General features: G+C 48.8%; 1 protein-coding gene across 1 annotated transcript; it reads right to left on the bottom strand.

Moving 5' to 3' along the window:
• Positions 1–18,456: 18,456 nt before the first annotated feature.
• LOC147571163 (testis-specific Y-encoded protein 3-like) lies at positions 18,457–21,288 on the bottom strand. The gene is made up of 6 exons (XM_086696568.1): positions 20,674–21,288; positions 19,903–19,980; positions 19,644–19,755; positions 19,406–19,551; positions 19,228–19,312; positions 18,457–18,678 (listed from the first exon to the last, which is right to left on the bottom strand). Exons 1-6 carry the CDS (start codon positions 21,244–21,246, stop codon positions 18,650–18,652), a joined length of 1,023 nt encoding a protein of 340 aa, XP_086552694.1. The 5' UTR covers positions 21,247–21,288; the 3' UTR covers positions 18,457–18,649.
• Between the last annotated feature and the right edge of the window lie 1,604 nt (positions 21,289–22,892).

Raw genomic sequence — 22,892 nt, 5'->3', positions numbered from 1 at the left:
AGTAATTTAGGAACACAGTTATTATATAGTTTGCAGCAGCAGATGAGTGGAAAATGCACCATGTCACGAGGTAGTTTTGAAAAAAAAATACCTATGAGTTACATAATAGAATGATATTATAGTACATAATAGAATGACATTGAAATGGAAGGAGACCAATGGCTTAAAGTATAATGCAGGACTTATAATCAAATGTTCTTAAGATAAGAGGGTTATAGATAAATGCATTGCTTGACATATACCACTATGAAGGCCAAATTACAATAAGTTCACTACACATCTTCGACTTTCTGTTTTCCTTACTTTCTATCCTTGTTTGTTTCTTTCCTTCCTTCTTTTTTCCCATATTTTCCCCCTTCTTTTTCTTCCTTTTGAATTGTAAATCCCATAGGAGAGAGATCTGCTACTCCTTTCTAGAATGCAGATACATTCTGTGTTTTTTTCAGCGTTTGATATTCATGGTAGTATCACTCATATTTCAGGGGACTTTACTTCTCTTAATATTCAATACAGTTGGTGCAGTTAGAATGTATTCTCAGTTTCATTCAGCTTAGGAAAAATAAACTCACTTTGAACCTTGAGGGCAAGGAATAGACATATTCTGTGTGAGTGGCCTTTAGAAACCCAGTGTCATTAAACTAATTCATTAACTATGAATAAATGGTATTTCAGGTATAGCCACATACAAAATGATGTAAGACTGTAAAAAATTTTAATGATATGAACTGTTGTTCAACTTCAATGTAAGTGCTCTTTTATCCATCATATTTTACCACAAATGAAATTGTACACAATAAACTCAACACATTGCCAGGATCACCCACATGATCAATTGAAATCCAATCCTTCGAAGGATCCAAACTATAAGAATCAATAAATATGATAAACCACATGAACAATCAAAGAGAACTGCTTGAAGGTAACAAATGCTGCAGACGAGGACTCTTTTTTTTAAACACCTTTTATTATTTTTTATTAACATTTATTTTTGAGAGACAGAGAGAGCATGAGGAGGGGAAGGGTAGAGGGAGAAGTAGATACAGAATTGGAAGCAGGCTCCAGGGTCTGAGCTCTCAGAACAGAGTCTGATGTGGGGTGGGGCTCGATCTCATGAACCCTGAGATCATGACTTGAATTGAAGTTGGATACTTAAACTTCTGAGTCACCCAGGTGCCTCAAAAGTTTTTATTGATGAAAAAATTCATTAAACTAGCTTAAACCAAATGTTCCTGGCACTCTTTAACATGATGATAATGGAAGTTATATTCACATTCAATAAAACCAACACTGATGTTTCCTTTGGATGAAACTTGTCCCTAAGATGTACACACTCATCCATCCATTTCAATTTACTGCTAGGAAAAGGTACCAGAACAATATCCGTCGACAAGAAAACAAAGATGCTGCAAAAAAAGAAAAACACCTGCTCTGTAGATGACATGAACTTAGGCAGAAAGTCTCAGAGACGTTTCACACCATTAACTAAATTCAGGTAAGTAGAAGACCATGATCAATACTAAAAATCAACAGACTTTATACCCAGTAAATACTATAAAGTCAAATTTATGAGGGGGGAATTATCCTAGGTACAATTGCACCCATAAAAATACTCATCTACAAAGATTAGGCAATGAGTTGAAACCTCTACATAACAAAAAATAGTTCACTTCAGGCAAAAAATGGAGAGACATTTGTGTCCATGACTTACTGAAACTGTTGTGCAGTGTATTAAAACCATTCAACAACTGGAGAATGTCTTCTTAAAGACATTTTGCTATGTACACATACCATGTGTGCACTTGCTCAACTTTTCCTTCCACTCAAGGCCTTACAAACACTCCATGTTCTATTCTCTTTTTAGTTTGATTTTTACCAGAATTTCATGGACACAGAATCTGTCAGATGATAATATTCCTTTTTTTAAAGGCACTCTGTTCGATTTAGGAATATGCATTTACATTCCTCCATGACTTTGGTTGGTTTGATGCAGCATTTGTTTTCCTCACTGGAATTAACATGTTTTGTTGGTCAACATATATTTCTGAATAGAGGGTGGAGAAATGGATTCAGGTGTGTGTTGGCTCTCAGGATTTTGGTAGACAGAGAAGGAAGCTAAAGTGAAAGTCATCTGAAGTGTCACCTCAAACATTGTGAGAATCTCCAGGACTCCAAGGTGACAAAGTTTGTGTCCATTGTTGCTGAAACCTTTGAGAAAATTACTAACAGAACTCAACAATGAAATCCTAGCACCCTCAATATGAGACTCAGACATCTGAAAATCGCATGCAAATCTTTTACTTTAGAGACATGTTTCACACCATAAACACAAATCAAGGCAACATGGGTGAAATGCATGGCTTTAAATGTAAATCCAAAACCCAAGAAACTTCAGAAAAATCTAGGAATATTTTGTGCATATTAGGAAGCCATAAAAACTCCATGAAATAAAACTAATAAAACTTAAAAGAAAACAAGAACAGCCATATTTTCCAATGAGCATTGGGTACAAAAGTCATTTTCCAATCAAAAGAGAAACATGGAAACTAGCAGCTCAGTGAAAGAAAGCTTTAACCAACTTTCTTGCAAGAGAGGATGTCTGAAGGACAGGCACCCTCTGAGAGATTATAGGTGGCGATTTATCTCCTGGTGTGCATATCCTTCCTCTGGTTCCTCAATGGCTGAGGACTACAGAGTTGCAGCCTTTCCTGGACATCACCTATGCACCTGTAAGGCAAAAAGTAGTCTGATGGAAACAAAAATACATTATCTGAAGTGACCCACAGACTTTCGTTCCTACTTCCCTTTATTCTATGGCCCTTGCCCATTGCAAAGCCCATGGAACAAAGTCCCACAAACTAAGTCTGAGAAAGTAAGCCCAGTAAACATGGAGGCAAAACTAAGCACTCGAAAATAAGCCTGAGGAATGGAGATGGGAAGAAAAAGAATCAGGAAAGTGAAGACTCTAAAGGCATGTGACTCCATTGTGTGGGTGGGTGGGTGTGTTTATACATATTTCCAGTATGTTGTAAACCTGTTATTGGACAACTTTCATTTAGTATTTATGAAAAGGAATCCCCTTCTTCTCACAATCCCTCCTCTTCCTTTCTGTGTTGATTCCATTTTCACTTATATTGCCTTCCTTTTTGAAGCCTTGCTCAAACATGTTTAGCAGGTGTTGCCTCTGCTTCCATAGTTAGTGTTATATTTCAATAATAATAGGTTATTTGGGGTATACGGCACAACCATTTGTTTATTTATAGCAATGAGTCTTGGACTAGTGCCCTTACCCAGGAGATAATGCAGCTTGTTAGAGCCATTAAAAGTCCAACTGAGGTTATTAGAATCAAAGCGACCATTCCTTTCCATTTAGCAAACCATTTTTCTAAAATGTCACTTTAAGGGTCGTTGTACTCAGTTTTATGCTAATTCAATGGCTAGAGTTGTTAGTGCCTGCACAGACTTGGTGACGGTGCCATCTGGAGAAGTGTTGTTAAGAAGAAAGGTACAACATTGGTCTCCTGATATAACACAAAAGAAAGACTCCCTCTTTCTCTGCTGGAAACATGTGTAAGGCTATCCTATTCTCTCATGCCATTTTAGTGGTAGCATCTAACTGACTGGATACTCCTTGAAGTTGAAATTGATAAACATTTCCTAATTTTAGTGTATGTAATTAATCCAGTCCACATTCTTATCAATGGTAAACCACCAGTAGAGTGATGGCTGAAATTCGGCAACTGTCTGATTCCTGGCTTTCAACTCACTGGAGACCCCCTTGGGACTTATATTGCACCAATGTACACTCCTACTGGAATAAAAATATCCCTGTAAAGCCCTATGGTTACTGTGAGGATGTCACAACATTTATCAATTTGATGTAATGCCAAGGTGAATGGAACGGCCAATTCAACTAATTCCCAAGTTCCGGTCCAAGTGGGTGGCCACAGGTTAAGTAGGCTCCTATTATAAGTAGGCTCCACAAAAATCTGCTCATGGAATGTGCAAGTTAGAATTGTTGTGGCTCTATTCACAGTGGCATTTATAATGTGCACGCAGGTCAGCCAATATGCCACATTTGTTGAATTGTTACCCAAGACTTGAGAAACAGGAAGAGTGATTCCTTGTCCCTATGGAGGAAGAGGGAATCACCTTTTGTTCTTCTCTCTGTAGTGTGTGAAAAAGCAATGAGAAGATCATGCAGGTCTCATTTCCCCAGGCATCCTTTACTGATAGAGAGCCATCATGCAACCCATTCCTGCAAGGTCAGTATCCCATCCAAAGGAAAAAGGAACTATTTTCCCCTTTAGCTTTCCTACAGCATAAGCATAACAATTGCTTTTGTTAACCTTCTGCACAGAGAATTTGACCCATTCTACCCAGGCATGAAACGACTAGATTGCATTTCCTGTCTAGATTGCAATGGTTTGTGTCAGGTCTTTGATTTCAACTTTGGTCATCTTCTTTGGATCATTAATGGGAGATCTTAAATACCCTATAGGACCTGTGGTTAGTCGAGGCATAAAAGGGATGAGATTGTCAACGACTGTCCCACTGGGTTGGTTTTTTAAACTTTGGCTCCAAATCCATTTGTTCCAGGTACCACACTTGGGTCCTCCTCTGCAGTGAGTGGGCCGTCAATACTTTGAAGCATAAGGCTACACTTTAAGTTCTGGCAATTTTTCAGTGTAATAATGTAGTTCCTTCATTCCCTTTATTTCTTCCTTGGTGAACTGACCCCTTAAGGTGACCTTGGTACACTAGGGATGAGGCACAGGAGTCTGAATTCCTATTTCAGGGAGGTTCCCTTGGCAATTTCATCAACAAACCGATTCCCTGCTGTTTCAAAGGAATTTCCCTTCTGATGACATGCTATATGTATTGTGGCTATTTCAATAAGAAGGAAGAGACTTTTCTGAACCTCTTTTATCAGTTCCGCATGAACCAATTCCTTCCCTTTATTATTCATGACACCTTTTTCCTTCTAAATCTTTCCAAAGTGTGTACAATTCCAAAATCATGCTTGGAATCAGTATAGATTGTCCCTTCCTTCCTGAAAGCAGCTTTAAAGTCTGATTAGAGCAAACAATTCACAAGTTTGGGCTGGCCAACTGTTGGGAACTCTCTCTTTCTCTCACACTGATGGTTCTTGTCCATTGACAACAACATACCCATTATTCCTTGTACCAGTGATCATTTGGGAGGACCCTTCTATAAATGACCTTAAGCCCATATGGACTGGTACTGCACTCCAATCTGGTCTGACCTACCCTGATAAATCAATGATGTCCAAACAACTGTAGCTTAATTCCTCCATGTCATTTGGCTTTCCTGCACTCATAAACCTGGCTGGTTAACACAACTATCTGCAGTCAGGATTAAATCACCTTTCACCAAAACTATGGCTGCATACCTTAGAATTCAATAATAATTTAGCCTATGCCCCACCTCCTGAAGGAAAATAGTTCAGACATGGTGAGAAGTGTTAAATAATAGGCTTTCCCCCAAAGGTTAGCTTCCTTCTCTCTTCTGTTAGGAGGGAAGTGGCTGCTATAGCCTGGACACATTCTGGTCAACCCATAGACACAGGGTCTAACAGCTTGGACATGTATGTAACTGGGTCTTTTCCCTTCCCATTTTTAAATTATAATTTATTATCAAATTGGCTTACTTACATACGACACCCAGGGCTCATCCTAACAAGTGTCGTCCTCAATTCCCATCAGTCATTTTCCCTCTCAGCCTCCCCTTCATCCACCTTCATTTTGTTTCCTGTGTTTAAGTCTCTTGTGCTTTCTCTCCCTCGCTCTGTAAGTTTTTCCCCCTTCTCTTCCCCCATGGACTTCTGTTAAGTTTCTCAAAATCCACATATGAGTGAAAACATATGGTTATCTGTCTTTCTCTGACTTATCTCACTCAGCATAATACTCTCCAGATCCATCCATGTTGCTGCAAATGGTCATATTTCATTCTTTCTCATTGCCAACTAGTATTCCATTGTATATGTAAACCACATCCCCTCCCCCCACCCCTGCCATCTATTGTCATGAAGAGGTGGAAAGTCTTCTCCAGATGGCGGTTTGCAAACCAGGTCTGCTAATAAAACCTGCTTTAATCTCTTTGGGTATGCAGTTCTTTGGCAGTCCATTTTAGATTCTGGGTTCTTCCTCTAAAGGTATACGCCTTTAGTCCTCTGAGCATAAGACTCAATCCACAATTTACTATAGCATAATAAGCCCAAAATTTTCCTCAGCTCCCTCTTTTTTGTGTGTGGGCTGTGGTAGTTATTAATTATTCCAGCTTTTCTTTCAGGGTTGATATTTCACTTAGCTTCACTGATAAGATGCACTTAATATTTAACTTCCTTTTCCACAGAGTGCAACTTGCTTTGAAATACCCTAAGCCATTGTTGTCATAGCAAGTTAAGCAAACCTATAGTGGCCTTGGAAACTTTGGTCTGATCTTCCCCTGAAATCAGGAATTAATATATATAATGTAAGACTTTTTTGTCCCATGGGGCAAAAGCTTTTATTCTATAGATTCCAGGATTTGACTAAAGTAACTGGGGCCTCATTAAAGCCCTGTGGCAATACCATCTAGTGGTATTGTTGCTTAGCGGTATTGTTCAGGGTTCTTTCATTCACAGGTAAAGAGATCTCTGTTCTCTGGGTTTAGGGACAGGCCCAAAGGTATCTTTAAAATCCACGACTCTAAACAATTCACACTTATAAAGAATTATCTGAGGAAGGTATAAGGAATTATGGACCACAGTGTGCTCTTCCTGAACTGTTTTTTTGCTCCCAAGTCTTGCACCAAATCATACAACCCAAGTGGATTTCACACTGGAACTACTGTAGTGTTTTATGGGGACACAAACAATCCTTGACAAGATCTGCAATCCCCCGCTGGAGTCATTTACCTTTTCCTCTACTGGAATAGGAGACTCCTTCAGCATCCTATTTCACCTGGTTGTTTTAAGAAAATTTTATTGGGGGAATTTGAAGTCTGCTCTGTTTCCCTCTTTAACCCTTACCTCTAGATGTTCCCTGATTTCTTCTTCTTCCATGAGGAAAGCTATTAGAACTTCAATTTGGCCTCTCTCAATATTCAAGCCCAACTGCATAATGGGGTCTCTGCCAAGGGGCTTGATTCCCACTTCAGGAACGAATAGTAAAGACTCATCTATTTCCAGTCTAAGTTCTTACAGTCATGGCTTCAAATACAGGAACTTGAAATCACTCCCTTTTTACCCATGAAAGCAAAATATTTTCCAGCAAGAATTGTCCTTTGTGGCCTAAACATCGGGAGGAATGGGCTGCTCCACTGTGAAACAAGAAGGTTGTATCTTCTCCCATGGTCCCCATCTTTAAACTTCTCAGATTCCTGGTCTAGCAAAGGGGAACACCTGAACCTCCTTATAAATCCATCAGGGAAGTCACAGTCTCTTCCTTCCTCCATAGGCAACACACCTTTTTAAAGTGGCCAGACTGTCTGAATGTATACCATTGGTTTTCTTCTACTCCTCGCATTCCTCACATTTTATTTTGTTCCATCTGATTCCTCACTTCCCCCAAGGAGTTCTCTATTTCTTCCTTTCCTTTCAATCAACTTATACACAGTGGTTATCATGATCTTTTCTTTCTGTTTTTGCCTCTCTTTGCAAGTACAGTTTGTGCCTCTCAAAGCAATTCTGTCTGCTTCTCATTCCACTTATCCATCTGCAGTAACTTTCTGTTAATATCAGGCCAACTTCTAGTGATAAATTAAGCTTCAGGGCACCCTGCCCACTGGGTCCTCTGGATCTAGGCCTGAATATTTCCTCATTTGATTCCTAAGCCTCCATAGTAAAGCCATTGGTGTTTCCTTCTCTCCTTGCTGTATCTCAAAAATCTTGATGATATTCTGAGATCTTGGAGCTGATCCTCTGATACCATGGATTACTAGTGTTCTTAATTCCTGCATCCTAACTCTGTGCCAAGGATCATTATTGTCCCAACCAGGGTCTAGGGTGGGAAACTTTTGTTCAGTTGGCTGTACTCTTGGCCAGGTGGGTGCTCTCTCTCCCAAATAGACATTGCAGCTCTCTTGATCACTCCTTATTGCTCTCTATCAAATGTCATATCCATGATAGACATAAGCTCACCCTAGGAAAAACTATTACATCCTCAAAACTGATCAACCTGATCTGCCAAACCCAATGGATTGTTCAACAGTGGTTTCATTTCCTTCTTGAAATTACTCACCTTACCTGCAGCAAGTGACCAATCTGACCTCTACCTACCCCAAATGGACCTCCCTTAATGGGAATAATGTAGGACCATTTCATGAGACTCAGGAAGGAAGAGGAGAGTTCTCTATGTCCTTTTTACATTGTTACAGTTCCCTCCTGAGATTTGGTTACAAACCAGTAAAGGTGGAAGGTTCCTCATGTCCATGGGAATTCTCTATTTTATTCCCTCCTGCCCCTCCTGTGTTGAGCTGGGGATTATAAGAGGAGAGCTACAAGAGAGGGAGTTCTAACACTTATACCTTAGAGATTCCTGTTACTCTCTTTTTTGTGTGTGTAAAGAGGAAACAGGGAGGGTTCTCAGTGGAAAGCAGAGTGTATTCTGTCTCCTCTATTGTACCAGAACTTTTGTAATTCTCATAAAGGACTAGAGCTTTGCAGAACCAGTGTCCTCTGAGCCATACGAAGAAAAAAAAAAAAACCGGTTTATTTTTAATTGGGTGCCTGGTTGAAACTAAGCTACAGAATTTGATCATCATACTAGAGTAGGGAGTTGGGAGTCTAGTTGGGAGTTGGGAGTCTAGTTGGGAGTCTAGTCTAGTTGGGAGTCTTTGGGTCATTGATTCCATCTTATTGCTGACAAACTGCCTCTTCAGGAGTGCCTACGTGGTTCAGTCAGTTAAGCATTTGAAACTCACAGTTTCAGTTCAAGTCATGGTCTCATGGTTTCATGAATTCGAGCCGCATGTCAGGCTCTGTGCTGACAGTGCATAACCTGCTTGAGATACTCTCACTCCCTCTCTCTCTCTTTCCCCTTCCCTGCTCATGTTGTCTCTGTTGCTTTCAAAATAAATAAATAAAACTTAAAAATTTAAAATAAAAACAAAAACAAACTGCCTCTTCAAATGTTCTGTTTTGAAATTGAGCTTTGGAGGATGACCCATTTATAGGACTATAGCCATTGTTTTCTAAGTAGCCCTATTTGATAAGGATGAATGTTTTCATAATAGTCACTTAACGATATTTTGTGTGTCCGCAGTGTGAATTACTTTTCCAGCTCCTTAGTTTACCTATTGATATACTGGTGATCTCTCTTTATTATTTGGTGAATCTGAGTAAATATGCCATCAATTTTCCTGGGGTCATCATACACTCAGCTCATGTTATCCAAAATCTATTCTCATGCTTGCAGTCCTGTATTTCATTTCCTTATGCTCTAATCAATTTTTACTACCCTCCATATTCTGGTCATGATCTGTTGTAGTTTATTTTCAAATTTCTCAATTGAAACATAAATTTAAATTTTACCTGTTTCTTGACATAGTTCCGTGATGCTAAAACAATTGTGCTGAGAGCAAATATTACTATGTTCATAAGAATTTGTTTCCATTCTGCTTTTAAGTTTATATGTCTCCATGTGTGCTTTTATCTTTCATTCTTTATTGAGGTCAGCATGTACTAATTCATCATTTAGTGCTACATTATTTTCCCATGGATTGTGTCTTTACACACATTTTGTTTTCTGATTGATTTCTATTTTGTAGCATTGCAATTGGGTTGTGCTTTGCACAATAGGATTTCTATCATTTTGATTCATAGGAACTTATTTGGGAACCTTATATGTAAAATATTCTAAGGAAGTGTGCATATGCATAAGAGATTGTTTCACACCATTTTGGGGTGGAATGTGAAGTAAATCTGCTCAATATGGTAAAAGGCGACACTCTCAGCCCTGTATTATTGTTGTTTCTCAGTATGCATGACCTAAATACTGATGTGGCTAAAGTGTGATTTTTTTTCTATTCATGTGTCCCTTTGGCTTGTATTCTGTATTTGATTGATTGTTTTGTTGTTGGTTCAAGAATAGTTCACATTGTCTTGTACTTCCTGTTGGACTGTTTTGTTACAATTATGGATTGTTCTTCTATGTCTGTGGTTGCAGTCTACATTTTGATTTATCTACCTAATCTATGTATTGCTAACCTACCTTCCTGTTTGCTTTTGTTTGCATACTACATATTGTCCAGTCCTCCTTTCTATACAAGTTTGTTTAGGTATGAAGAGAGACAATTCGAATAGCTTTTAGAAGAGTATGGGGTGATCTGGGTGGTTCATTGGTTAAGCATCGACCTTAACGCAGACAATAAACTCTGGGTTCAGGAGTTTGAGCCATGTGTTAGGCTCAAAGCCTGGAGCCTGCTTTGGATTCTTTGTCTCCTTGATGCCCCTGCCCTGGTTACAGTCTATCTCTCTCTCTCTGAAATATAAATTAACCTTAAATAATAAATTAACCTTAAATAATTAGAAAAATAAGACTATTGGTGGGTTGGATATAATCCATCATCCTTTGTCATTTAGTAATACCAGCCTTCCATTAATATTCAATTCTAGGTTTATTTACTGAATATTATTAATATTCAATTCTAGGTCATTTAGTAACACCAACCTTCCATTAATATTCAATTCTAGGTTTATTTATTGAATATTATTAATATTCAATTCTAGGTCATTTAGTAACACCAGTCTTCCATTAATATTCAATTCTAGGTTTATTACTGAGGATGATGGGATTATTCATAATGCTTGGCTAACTATATTATAACCTGGAGATTTATGGTGGCTGACTTAAACTTGGGAGGGGTGTCCGTCCCTTGAAATGCCTGCCTCCAAGGTGCTATCACATTCTTTGAAGAATTCCTTTATCTATACATTCTATACAAAGTTTAGCAAAACAACAGGATACATAGACCCCTGCTGCCTATCTCTGATTTGATTAGTCTCTTCTGACTGTAGACCTTTGAGTGTGTAGGTGTGTGTGTGTGAATGTGTGTGGTGTGCGTGCAAGCATGCACGTGGGTGGAGACACCGTGTAACCCAGATCGAGTGTGTGTGTCTTCCTATTCTCTAACTAAGGGCAGGGGCATGCTTACCTCAAAAGATAGAAGTCTGTGTCCAAATTCCTCTCTTTTATGGAACAACTTGAAAAGGTACACAGGCTATGAATGTCAGAGTTGGGTGTATGGACCCACTATATGCCCAGTTTCACAGCTAATTGTTTCCTTCCAGTATCTGCTCTGAGTGAAGGGTGCTTGAAGTTCGTATAGCCTGAGGAAACTTGTTTAGTGTCCCCACGTAACACATGAGAGCAACCCAAAGGCCACCTTTGCTTCAGACGTGGAGAAGGCAGCTGTAACTATCCAAGTCACCCCCCAAAATCCACTCATATCAGAAGCTGGGCGTTTGAGCCTAGACCACACCCAACCCAGTGTCCAGGGACCTTTCTCCCTGCTCCCTTTCCTCTCCTCGCCTCCAGGGGGCCATCGCCCTGAGGCACCCTGCTCTCAGGGCCCAGCCCTCCTGCACAACAGCCCCCGCCAGCACCCACCAGCACAAGGAAGGATACCGCCTGGGCCCAGAAGCCAGGGATGTGCTTGATGATGGCCCTTCTGTGATCCAGGTAAGAAACGCGCCTCCGAAGAATCCTGCGCTTCAGCCGCCATAAGGCCCTGGAATCTTGGGCATTCCCAGCGCTGATCTCCAGCTGAAGACGCTCCAGCGCTGCCAGCGGGTCCTGGGCTGAGGCAGGACGCAGCACTGGCTCTTGCTGCTGCAGCTCCTGTGAGAGCTGGGGCCCCTCCTCCGCCTCTGCATCTGCCTCGGGCTTCTCCTCTTGCTCCGGAACCTCCTCCAGCTGCTGTCTCTCCTCCTCCACCTCCTCCTGCTCGGCCGTGTCCTCTGCTTCTGGCTTGGCTTCCTCACAATTCTCCTCTCCAGCCACCTCTTCCTCGGTCGCCTCCCCGTCCTCTTCCTCCACCCCGATCACCACCTCAGCCGCCACCATTCCGTCATCCAGTATCACCACCAATTCCTCCGCTGGGCTTGCCACCTGTATCTCACACCCGGCCTGGGCTTCCTGCACAGGATGGGCGCTTGCCGCCCCTGAACCTGGGGACTGCGGCCAGCCCGCGCCCTCCAGCGCCCCTCCATTCCCGCGGGCCGGGGACTCTCGACCTTTCTCATCCAGGACGATCAGGGCCCAGGGTCGACGGGAATCACCGCTTTTTCCGGACCGCGACACGCTGGCCATGACGCTCGGCCCCGGCCGGCCCCAGTGCAGCTAGGGCAGCCTCAGGACAAGGACAGGGAAATGGCAGCAGGTGGACGGAGCCTTGGCCGCAAGGCCTGCAGCTCCCTGCTGCCTCCCGCCGCAGCCCGCCCAAGTGGGGCGCAGGCGCACAGGCTCTGGGATTTGACGACTCCGCATTGGCTGTGGCTGCTGTGGAGGAGGGGCTGAGACAGAGGCAGGGAAGAGTGTGCGCATGCGGCCTGGGGGCGAAGTGGTTCCAGGGCAGGGCAGGCCCGCTGGCCAGGTTGGCGGAACAATCGGTTGCAAGACAGCAAGACGGGGTGTTGGCCGCCGGCTAGCGCGCGCCAGCGGCCGGTCCGGGCTCTGGAGCAAGGGCCCAGCCGCCAGCGTGGACCCCGCTTTGCCGCATGTTCTCTTCAGCGCTGTCACCTTCCAGGCCTGACTCGCGAGGTCCCCGGTGTCACACAGTGTCTGTGTTCCCTTGCACACCTCTTCCCCAGAGGCCCCACTCCGGGCAGCAGAGCATTCAGCACAGGAACGTCCACAGCGTGAGCCACTGCCTGCTCCGTCCCCTTGCCCCTTTTTCATGAAGCTGGGGCAAGGCCTGGAGAAGTCCTTAGGTGTGGCGCCTACCGGGGCCACATGGCCGTCCGCACGGTTTCTCCTCCTTGGCCATCAGGCTGAGGGCGGCGGTAAGGTGGGTGCCCACCCAGAACCAGTGACACCCACCCTAGACCCACCCCACCGCCGTGTCCTTGCAAGAAAGCAGCTCACTAGAACTCACTGCACTGCAATTCAGAGCAAACAACAACCCCCAGAGCCCCATCTGCACTGGTGCCCTACTGATCTCCGTACAGAGCACCAGGGAGATGGGGTAGTAGGATTTAGCAGTTTCCTCCGGTCCGGAAATCTAACCTTCCACTCAAAGGAGGACGACTCCAAGCAGGGCGCTTAGGGGCCCCCTTCACCGAGAATTACAAACTTGTCTGTGTCTGTCTCTGAGAAAGCCCGGTGCCTGCTGTCACTAGTACACACGAAAGCAGACGAGTTCCCTCCACATTTGGCAGGCGCCAACGAGAATTCTGAAGAAGCGTGCACCCAGACACAGAATGTCCACTGAGAGAGACAGCGAGAAAGAGACACACAGGGAGACAGAGATACAGAGGGAGAGAGAGAGAGACACATGCAAGCAGAGGGAGGAAGGACGAGTGGAGGGGAAGACCGGCCTGGAGAGGGAGAGTCACAGGGAGATTGGCGGGAGAGACAGGGAGGAGGAGCAAGACAAGAAGAGGCAGAGGGGCACCTATTACAAGGAAGACGGGCGGAGACAGGGGGAGGCATTAGTGAGGGAGAGGAGGGAGACGAAAACAAAGAGAGCTGGAAGGGAGGTCGGAGGGAAGGACAGGAAGAAGACAAGGGAGGGGGAGGCAAGGGGAGGGAAGGAGGAAGGAGAGCAGGGGCAGCCGAGGCCGAGACAGGTGGGCTGACTCTGACGACAGGGCAACTGCAGTGTGCAGTTTCACCTGGTGAAGTTCACCTGTGCAATTTCCACAGAGACGAATGCTGTACAGTGGTCAGCCGTCAGCACTAAAGGCACCGTTCCCACCTGGACCTTAAGGGCAGTCTGGAACGATCCCTGAACTAGAAGGAAGCTGCAGTGAGGTCATTCTGGGTGAGGAAGAGGGCACCGCAGTGAAGAAAGCAAGGACCCGATCCCCACAGGGCTGCTGGAAGCCCTGTACTTACCAGCAGCAGGCAGGAAACGGGACTGCCGGAAAGAGACCGCAGCGACCTAGGGACAGCACGTGCGGGAAGGAATCACGTCCCCAAGCTCGGCAAATTCAAGCAAAAGCAGAGGATGCACATCCATGGAAGTCAATGCTTTCCGAGTGGAAGCCACGAGGTTCTCACAGATGCCCAGGAAATGTGCTCCACTCTGAGGCCCCTCGCCTCTCGCAAGCTTCTCATCCAAAGCGACTCATCACAGAGAAAGGGTGCACCGTGAGCAAAAGAGCCAAGGTCTCCTTCGCATCCCCGGACGCAGACAGGTGATCCGCCCAGTAATCTCAAGCCAACGTATGGTGATAAAGGTTACATTCCACCACAGTGCTGGAGGAAACTCGCACCCGAGGGGAGGACAACGAGTGAGAACCGCATCCCAGGCTGTAAGGTAAGGACAGACCGTCGAGCTGTATTGACAGGTCACGAGACCGTGACTCAAATGTCTGTACAGACACAGAGCGTCTGCACAAGCACGAGGGCTGGAGAGTTGTAAGCAGGGAGCTGGATTTCTAAGTCTGGGCTGCCCGTATGATATGAAAGGCTAACCCGTGCAAGCAGAGCTATGCCCATGTGATGCGGATGAGCCTCCTGAGGCGGTACGTTGTACCCTGTGGAGGACCTGGGAGACGCATGCAGGCGGGCTCCTTGTGCACCTCTGCCACCGGGCACATATGTGGGAAACGTAGGGCCAAAGGGTTCGCCGTCGGGCCTAGTGTGGCTCACCCTTCAGCAGGTGCATTGAGCATCAGTGCAGAAAGCACTGGGCTCCCTGAAAGAGGCCAACCCCTGACAGAAACACAGTGGTGGTGACCCCTGCCTGATGGACTCGTGAGGAGATTAAAAGCAGTTAAAGGCATGCAGTCCACCAGAGAGTAGAGTGCTGTTAAGCAGGGGAGGGTGCCATGAGGAGGTGTCGGGCCTAGGGTGTGAAGAGGCAGTCATGCCATGTGCATGAGTTCTGGAGATCTAACTTGCACAGGGCAGCCGTAAGCAACGCTTCACCGCCTCGTCAGGTTCCTCAGAGCTAAGTGCTCTCACCGCAAACATAGAGGGTTTGCTGAGAAATGTCCCGGTGAAGGTGGCTGGACGGAGCGCTCGCACGTGAAGGATACGGGCACCTCCGTGACTGCCCGCTGTGTACCTCAGTCACGCACTAGTCCTGGTGGACTAAGCTGAGCTCAGTCCCCTGCAGTCAAAGGTGTCTGCATGGTTCCCGCAAACATGAATCAGACTCCCAGGTAGGAAGTAACGGACAAATGAGGGACCAGAACACACAGGAGGCACACGGAAACGAGACACACGCTGGCAGGGGGAAGTCTCTCCCGGCCAGGAACATGCCACATGGCAAAAGCGTAAGTGGGAAAACGTGGCTAGACCGCTTTTCACACTTTACGCCTGCATCTGCAACGTGTAAGCCAGTGACGTTTGAGCCCCTAGGGTCCAAAGGGTTTGAAAACAGAAGGACGGAAAATAGAGGTGCGACTTAATGCTCACAGCAAGGCAGCTGCACTTGGGGACATTAACTGGCTGGCAGTGAGTGCATGGCCAATCCTCTGACGAAGGTCCTACGGGCAGGGATGGATTTCTGGCTCCGGGAACATGTAAGAGAGCACGCAGAAGCCCCTCCACCTGACGGCAGGACAGCAATTGGATCTGTCAGTGGTAGAAAGGGGTTGAATTCAGAGGGAAACACACTCAAGCGCAGAAGCATACACCAAAGACAAGACAGGCCAGCAGAGCCGCAGCTGACACAACACGCAGGTGCGCAGAGACGAAGGCGGTTACACGGGTACAGCTGTGCCCACTTGGGCCGGGCAAGGAGGCATCACCAGAGAGGCGTTGGCACAGGCAAAGCCAGGAAAGGACACAGACACGCCAGGGCTCACTCAGGGGGGACAGAGGCGTACAGGCAATGCGAGACATTTCCTGTACACAGAGAACAACAGGACGATCCCGACAGGCCAATGAGAGACACGTGTGGTTCAGAGACATGGAAGTCAGAAGGCTCCGGAATTGCCGAGGGTGTCCCCTGTCGAGGGACAGCACTCTGGGGCCCACGCACGCTGGTGTTGTGGTGGAAGAGGCCGCTAGGCAGCACATACAGTTGTGCAGGGGGGTTAGCAGCTCCTGGACCCTGGGGCTCCCCAGGGAGTGCTGCGGCTACGGGAGGACACCCGGGGCTGCAGGGTGTGCAGCCTGAGGGCTGTAATCCCTCGGACACAGAGCACCCAGGCCTCTGACCACGGTCCCTGGACACAAGTGTCCACATTTGAGGGTTTGGCTCTGGGGGCCCTGAGGGCTTTCCACACCCACACCTTGTCCGTACCTTCTCTTTGGGACAGGCCGGGCGGAAAAGTCAGCCTGGCCCCTCAGCAGGTATTGGCGGGAGATATGAACATGTGGGGGACCCTGTGTTCCCCCGTCCCGTGAAGTGTTCCTGCTCGGCAAGACCTGTCAAGTAACGGCCTGCTTGTGCAGAAAGATGCCCCAAAGGGCCCAGCCTCATGACCACTGAGGCCGTATTCCCACTGCAGAGTCATGGGCCATACTTTCTTTGGATGTTCACACCCAAAGACACGGGCCAGCACAGGGAGCTTTTCCAGGGTACCCCGACGTTTGCACATCAAGCAGCTGAGAAGACGTGCTTCTCCAGCCAGTGTGCAGACAGCAGCGAGAGAAAGACCTGCCTTCCCTTCTAGAGAGTGCGACAGCCTCCGCCCTGGAAGAGGTAAGGCTTGGGCGTACAGATCCCCAACTCCACAGCGTGCTGACACCCCGCTAACCATGTTGTCTGCATACTGGTAGGGGCAAGAAGCCTCCATGCATTGGGACTGCCAACGCCTTCTCTGGAATAGAGCCACTGCAGAGAAGGCTCTTGTACTGCAGAGCTGTGCCGTGGGGATCCTGGGGGGCTTGGGCAGCTTGGGAGACAGGAAGATAGTGTGGGGATGTCAGTCTCAGGCACGCTGTGCTGGGGGCCGTGTAACTTGGGGATAGAGGAGGGCCTGCGATGGACAGGGCTGAACTCTGTCTACTGCACTGCTAGCACGGTGGAGCTTTTGCCCCATCCCTAGCACAGACATCTCTGGCAAGCAGCCATCTGCTGTGGAAGGAGTACCCCAGCACTCACCTCTTCCCAGGTGAGGCTCGTCCCAGTCCTTTCTAAGCTCCAGGCCTGCCCGGGACCTCTGCACAGCATGCTAAGGCTGCACAAGTCCATCGTTCCCTATGTGGCCGAGGCAGCCTTTGTCCAGGCACTCGGGCCAAGGAACGCAGGCTGCCTGGGACGAGGCGACCTCCCTGAGGGCCTGCTGGTGTTTGCCCTTGGGAGTCTTCTCACAAGTCTCACATGGCGTGTCGGACACACGGCATAAGCCTGTGGACCCAGAGGAAGAGGAGCACCCGACTCATCACGGCTGATGATGAGAGGGCAGCGGGCACACGGGAGAGGATGGCGTGTCCGTGGCCTTTAAGAGCCCCACCTCCCCGCGACCCTCCCCTCTGTTGCCTTGCAATCTGGGCCACCCATTTGTAACCTGAGGTCATTTCAGAAACAGCGAAGTTCACACAAGGGCATCCGTACTAGGACACCTTCAGGAGTCTTGTGTGTGTGTGTGTGTGTGTGTGTGTGTGTGTGTGTGTGTGTGTGTGAATATGTGAGAGTAAGTGAAGCAGTGTGTGGGAGGCTCAGCTTCAGGAAGTGGAACCAGAAAAGTTGGCTGTGATTTTGGAGTTGCGTGAGACTGTAGTGGGCTGTTTCCTCTGCAGTGTGTACGTTCTCCCTGTCAACTCTGCCTGAAGCAGAACTTCGTCGGTCTTACCCACCCACTCTCCCTCTGGTCCCTCGGTTCCCTCCCCTGGACACCAATCCTACAGCCTGCTCACAAATCCCCCACAAGACAGTCTGCATTCGTAGACATCTGAAAACCAGAGGGTAATCAACCCTGGGAATTCCTCTCTGTGTGGCGGTTCAGTCAACATGACTGAGGATGTCACCATGCGGGATTCTGGGGGCACCATCACGGACATCCCCAAACCCTGAGTATTGGACATCCCTGGCCTGTGCTGGCCTCTCCATTTCCTTGAATTTCCTCATTTTCACAGGAAAGATATGAACCTGGGCGCTGGCCTTTCTCTCAGGTTTGTGCCCTGTCCTCCCTCACTCAACTCCCCATTGGTTCAGTCTTACTGACCTCACATGCAAACCCAATGTGTGACCCATCCCTACGGACAATGTCCTACGTCCCGCCCTTCCTTGGAACTCCAATGTGCAGCACAGAACACTTACACCTCTGGACAGCCGCATGTATACATGGACACGCCCCAGAGCGTACCTGAGCAGAAAACACACACAAACACTTCATGCTGTTTATCTCCCATTCTATATTTCTTCAGATGTATATTCTTCAAATGTATTTCTTCCAATGTATTTCTTCAAAACCCTGCGCCACGTGTCACCACCAGCCTTGTCCTTATTTCGTGGGCAGGAGAATCTTGTGGACCATCGGTGAGCATCGGAAGGGTTTCCACTGGGGTCCATGAAGTGCGATTCTCCTTCATAGTCTTCTCAAGATCGTGCATATATCTGGGATATAAGGGTACACACAGACAGAGACACACAGACACAACCACACCCACATCCATACACACACACACACACACACACACACACACACACACACACACACAGGACAGGTGAGAGTCTTATCTTGGCCCTGTTTAAGGTTGCTTGAATGTTTCCAAACGGAAGGTAAAATGGGAGGGTGTGATAAGCTGTGCCAAAGCTGACAAGTGGCTCCAGAAGCCCGACAACATGTGGGATGGTGGTAGGAGGCCTGAGGGTGGGGTTCATGGTCCTGGAGTGACCGTTGTCACCGTGCTATCTGATGAGCCAGCTTTGGATGTCCCGCTTTGCTCATTCTTGTTGTCTGGCCCACTGCCCAACTTCAGCCTCCCCAAAGGGGCAAAGCCTCTTTGACACGTTACTTCTTAAGACTCCCTGTCTCAGGCCGATGCCCTTTTGACCTGGTGTCACCTCCTGTGCCACTGTGAGTCTCGGTGCCTCCACGCAGAAGAGAATTGCGCCATGGGCCCCACGGCACACATTTCAGTGCCCACACCCTTGGCTGCTCACCTCTTTCCCTCTCAGTGCTCTCTCCTGGGGCCTCCTCCATCTTGAAATACGGCAGGGGGTTGCGCCAAAGATCCTCGATGATTATCTGGTAGGGGAGACAGGCCAGGCCTCAGGTAGCTGTCCCACGCAGTGGGGGAACCCATGAAAATCACCTCCCTTCCTTGTTACAGGGCCCCACCTCAGCAATCCTGCTAGAGCCGGCAAAGCTGTGGTCAGAGAACCAGTTGAAGAAGTTGAGGCTGCTGTTGTCATGCCTGCGTCTGTAGGCCTCCTGTCTGTACCTTGGGTACCACTGGATGGGACTGGAATGAGACGCCGTATACCCTGCAGGAAGACGAGTATGTGAGAAGGCGCCAGAGAACTGATCACAGTCAACCCTCCACCCACTGCCGCCCATGCATTCAGTGGACACTTACCAGCAAGGCCAAGGACATACTCCTTCGTAACGACTTCATTCTGGAAGTAGGAGTTCTTGCCAAAAAACAGCAGGATCTTCCGGCATTCCCTGGGAAACTTGTGTTCCTCCACCTGCCGTGGTAGGAATGTGGGGCAGAAATGTGAAATCTTGTTCCAGGAGACCCGCCCTCCCCTGAGGAAGGAACACACCACTTCTCCCCACCACCTCCCCCGCCCACACAGCCACCCACCCACACCGCCTCGCACTCCCAGGCCGACCTTCAAATTGGTCATGTGGCGAAGCATGCTTTCATCCTGCTTACTAATCAGGGCTGACATCTGAGGGTGGTTCACAAACTGCTGCAGGTCAAAGAGCCTTCAGGTGCTGGGCATGAGAGACCTGGACCCAGAGAACCGGTGTGGACCGCATCCTGGCGTCCTCCCCCAGGGACTGGCGTCCTCCCCCCGGGCCTCACGCCCTCCCCACAGGCTGCATCCAGGCCCACGGGGTCTCAGGATTCCGCAGGGCTCTGCTAGACACGCACAGGAGGCTGTGCACGCCCAGACGCCCGCATCCACGCCTAGCCTTGTGTGCTCATGAGGACACTGAGGACGCTTACTTCCACACAGCCACACAGCACACATCCGGTCTCGCGCCGACCAGTGGGCATTCGCACCGCCTTCCCCGCAGCAAGATGCTTAGCGGGACCCAGAAACGTGCCCCCGCGCGGCTTTGCGTGGGAAGAAGCCCTCGGTCATTTCCCCGTCCTGGCCTGGACCTCCACCGCCACTCCGCACTCTCCCAGCGCTGTTTCCGTGCCAGGTGCGACGTAAAGCACACGTGCCTCCACCACCCCAGCACTGCCCTCCTCCCACACTCACTGCAGAGCCAGGACCACTGGGATGGTATCATGTTTGCACCTTCCCGGCCACTGGAGCGTGGCTTAGCTCCAGTCGCTGTCCTGGGTTCCTCTAAATGTCGCCTCCCTTTCCTTCCTCTTGTGCAAGCCCAGCCCCCTCTGGACCCTCCACCAGCAGCAGGAAGGATACAGCCTTGGCCCAGAAACCACGGATGCCCTGGATAAGGGCACTTCTCTGTTCCAGATGACGCTGCCGCCTCTGCCACATCCTGAGTTTGAGTCGAGCGTGCTCCCGGCTGGCATATGTATTCAAGGGCTGCACCTCAGTCTGAAGAGCCTCGAGCAAGGACAGCAAAGGATGTAGGCTTGCACTTCTCTGCATCTCTTCCTCCTGCTTCACCGGCAGCTCCTGTGCGTTCCCCAGGCACCAGCCATCTTGCTCCTTCCACTTTGGTTCCTCCTTCTCCAGCTCCTCAGCTCCTGCTCTTCGTGCCCCAGCTCCATCTCTTCCTTCTCCTCCTTTCCCAGCTTTGCCTCTTCCTCCTCCAGCTCTTCTTGTAAATCCTGTTGCTCCTGCTCCCCCCCTCCCTGCTCCACAACTTCCCTTAACTCTTCCCCATGCTCCTCCTAATCTCTCTTCTCCTGATCCTCCCCCTTCTCTTTCTGCTCCTTTTGTAAGGCCTCCTGCTCCTCCTGCTGCTGCTGCTGCTGCCCCTGCTCCTCCTCCACCTGATCTTCGGCTTTTGACCTTCTTCCCCCTCATTCTCCTCTTACTCCTAATCCTTCTGTTCCTGTTCCTCCTCCTACTGCTCTTATGATCCTGCTCCTCCTCGTCCTCCCCCTCCTCATGAAGACCATCTTCCACATACTCATCCTCATCCTCATCCTCATCCTCCTCCCACTCCTCCCCTTCCTCCCCCTCCTCATGAAAATCATCTTCCACATACTCATCCTCATCCTCCTCCCACTCCTCCTCGTCCTCCTCCTCCTCATGAAAATCCTCATCGTCCTCCTCCCCCCATTCCTCCTCGTCCTCCTCCCCCTCTTCTTGGTCCTTATTCTCCACTTCGTCTTCCTCCTCTACATAATTATCCTCCTCCCCCTCCTGTCCCTCCTCTTCCTCATGCTTCCTCTGGTCATCCTTCTCATCTGCAAGAGCATGTATTTCTGTGGCCGCCGCCTCAACTCCCTCCTCCAGCAGGCCCAACAGCTCCGCCACCGATATTATGTTGTCCACCGGCAGCCTCAAATCCTCCCTTCGGCCGGACACCTCTCTCTCACGTCGGACCGGATATTCTTGTGCACTTCGGGGCATTCCGGCCCCGACACCATCGTCGTGTGGCGACTCAGTCGCGTCCAGGAATACTGTATGCCCTCGAGCCCCGGTCTCTTGACTACCGCCTTCCATGACGAACGCGACCGCAGTTTACGGGGCACTGCCACATTTTCCAGACACTACATCCTTCGCCATGGGGAGCTGGCCCAGGACCGCAGTTGGGGCAGATTCAAACGAAGCGGCAGGAGGGGAAAGCTCGGGCCTCCCTCAGCAGACCCAGTCAGTGGAGCCCTGACGACAAGGGCTGGCAACGCCCTCCCGCCTTCTGCCGTGGAGCAAGGGCCCAGGGGGCGCATGCGCACAGGCGCTGTACCCAGGAAGCCACGGCGGTGGCTGTCGCTGTGGTGACGCTGCTGCAGAGGCCTTTGTGGTGAGAGAAGTGCGCATGCGGCTTTGAAGCTGCGGGCGTTGCAAACCACGCCCAGACGCCCCAGCCAGGCTCCAGGACCAATCATGAGGACGGCAGTGGGCGTGGCGTCGGTGGCCCCACCTTTCAGGGCGGTGGGAATCTGCTGCCAGCGTGTTACCGCACACGGTGAGCCCGGGGCTTCGGTAGTGCAGCGCCTCCAGGGGCCTCCAACTCAGCCCTCTGTGTGCCTCTGTTTGGCCTCTGTCAATGAAAAGGGGACTTTCACATTCCCCCCCCACCTCGGCGTCCCGTATGGCCTGGGCACGAGGCTATCTACACACACGGGAAAAGGGGGACCTCCACGCTTTTCACGTTTACACCTCCACCTTTGGTCATCGTGCCCCTAGTCGGGCAAATCCACTGAGCGGATCAGCGTAGCTGTCCGTGAAACGCATTTCAGCTGTGCGCCCGCTGTCTGCACCCTGGTTTGCATCTGGTCTGCCTCCTTTGCATACTCCCTACGTCCATCCCTACTCCAAGAAGACATGTATGTCATGACAGCAGGCTAGCAGTGCACCCGCTAGGGAAGGTCGGTGACAAGAGGTGTGTGACGTGGAGAGGACGCCACCTGAGGGGAGGCTGCCTATCATGCGCGATCCCAGGAGCAAAGGGATGGCACTCTCTGAACTTTGGCACCTGAACCACCCCCGTGCGCACCAAATCA

This window comes from Puma concolor, unplaced genomic scaffold (genome assembly GCF_028749965.1).
Source record: "Puma concolor isolate L17-30 unplaced genomic scaffold, mPumCon1.1.hap2 unalloc_scaffold_5, whole genome shotgun sequence".
Classification (NCBI taxonomy): Eukaryota; Metazoa; Chordata; class Mammalia; order Carnivora; family Felidae; genus Puma; species Puma concolor.
This window is presented reverse-complemented; position numbering and strand designations above follow the sequence as displayed.

What these genes read in the sequence shown, in the direction of transcription:
- LOC147571163 (XM_086696568.1), bottom strand. Translation starts at nt 21,246, where the DNA reads ATGAGGGGGAAGAAGGTCAAAAGCCGAAGATCAGGTGGAGGAGGAGCA. An exon ending in GTGGTTTCTGGGCCAAGGCT is followed by an intron (nt 19,981 to 20,673) that starts GTATCCTTCCTG and finishes GACCTGCAGCAG; the next exon opens with TTTGTGAACCACCCTCAGAT. An exon ending in GCCACATGACCAATTTGAAG is followed by an intron (nt 19,756 to 19,902) that starts GTCGGCCTGGGA and finishes CTACCACGGCAG; the next exon opens with GTGGAGGAACACAAGTTTCC.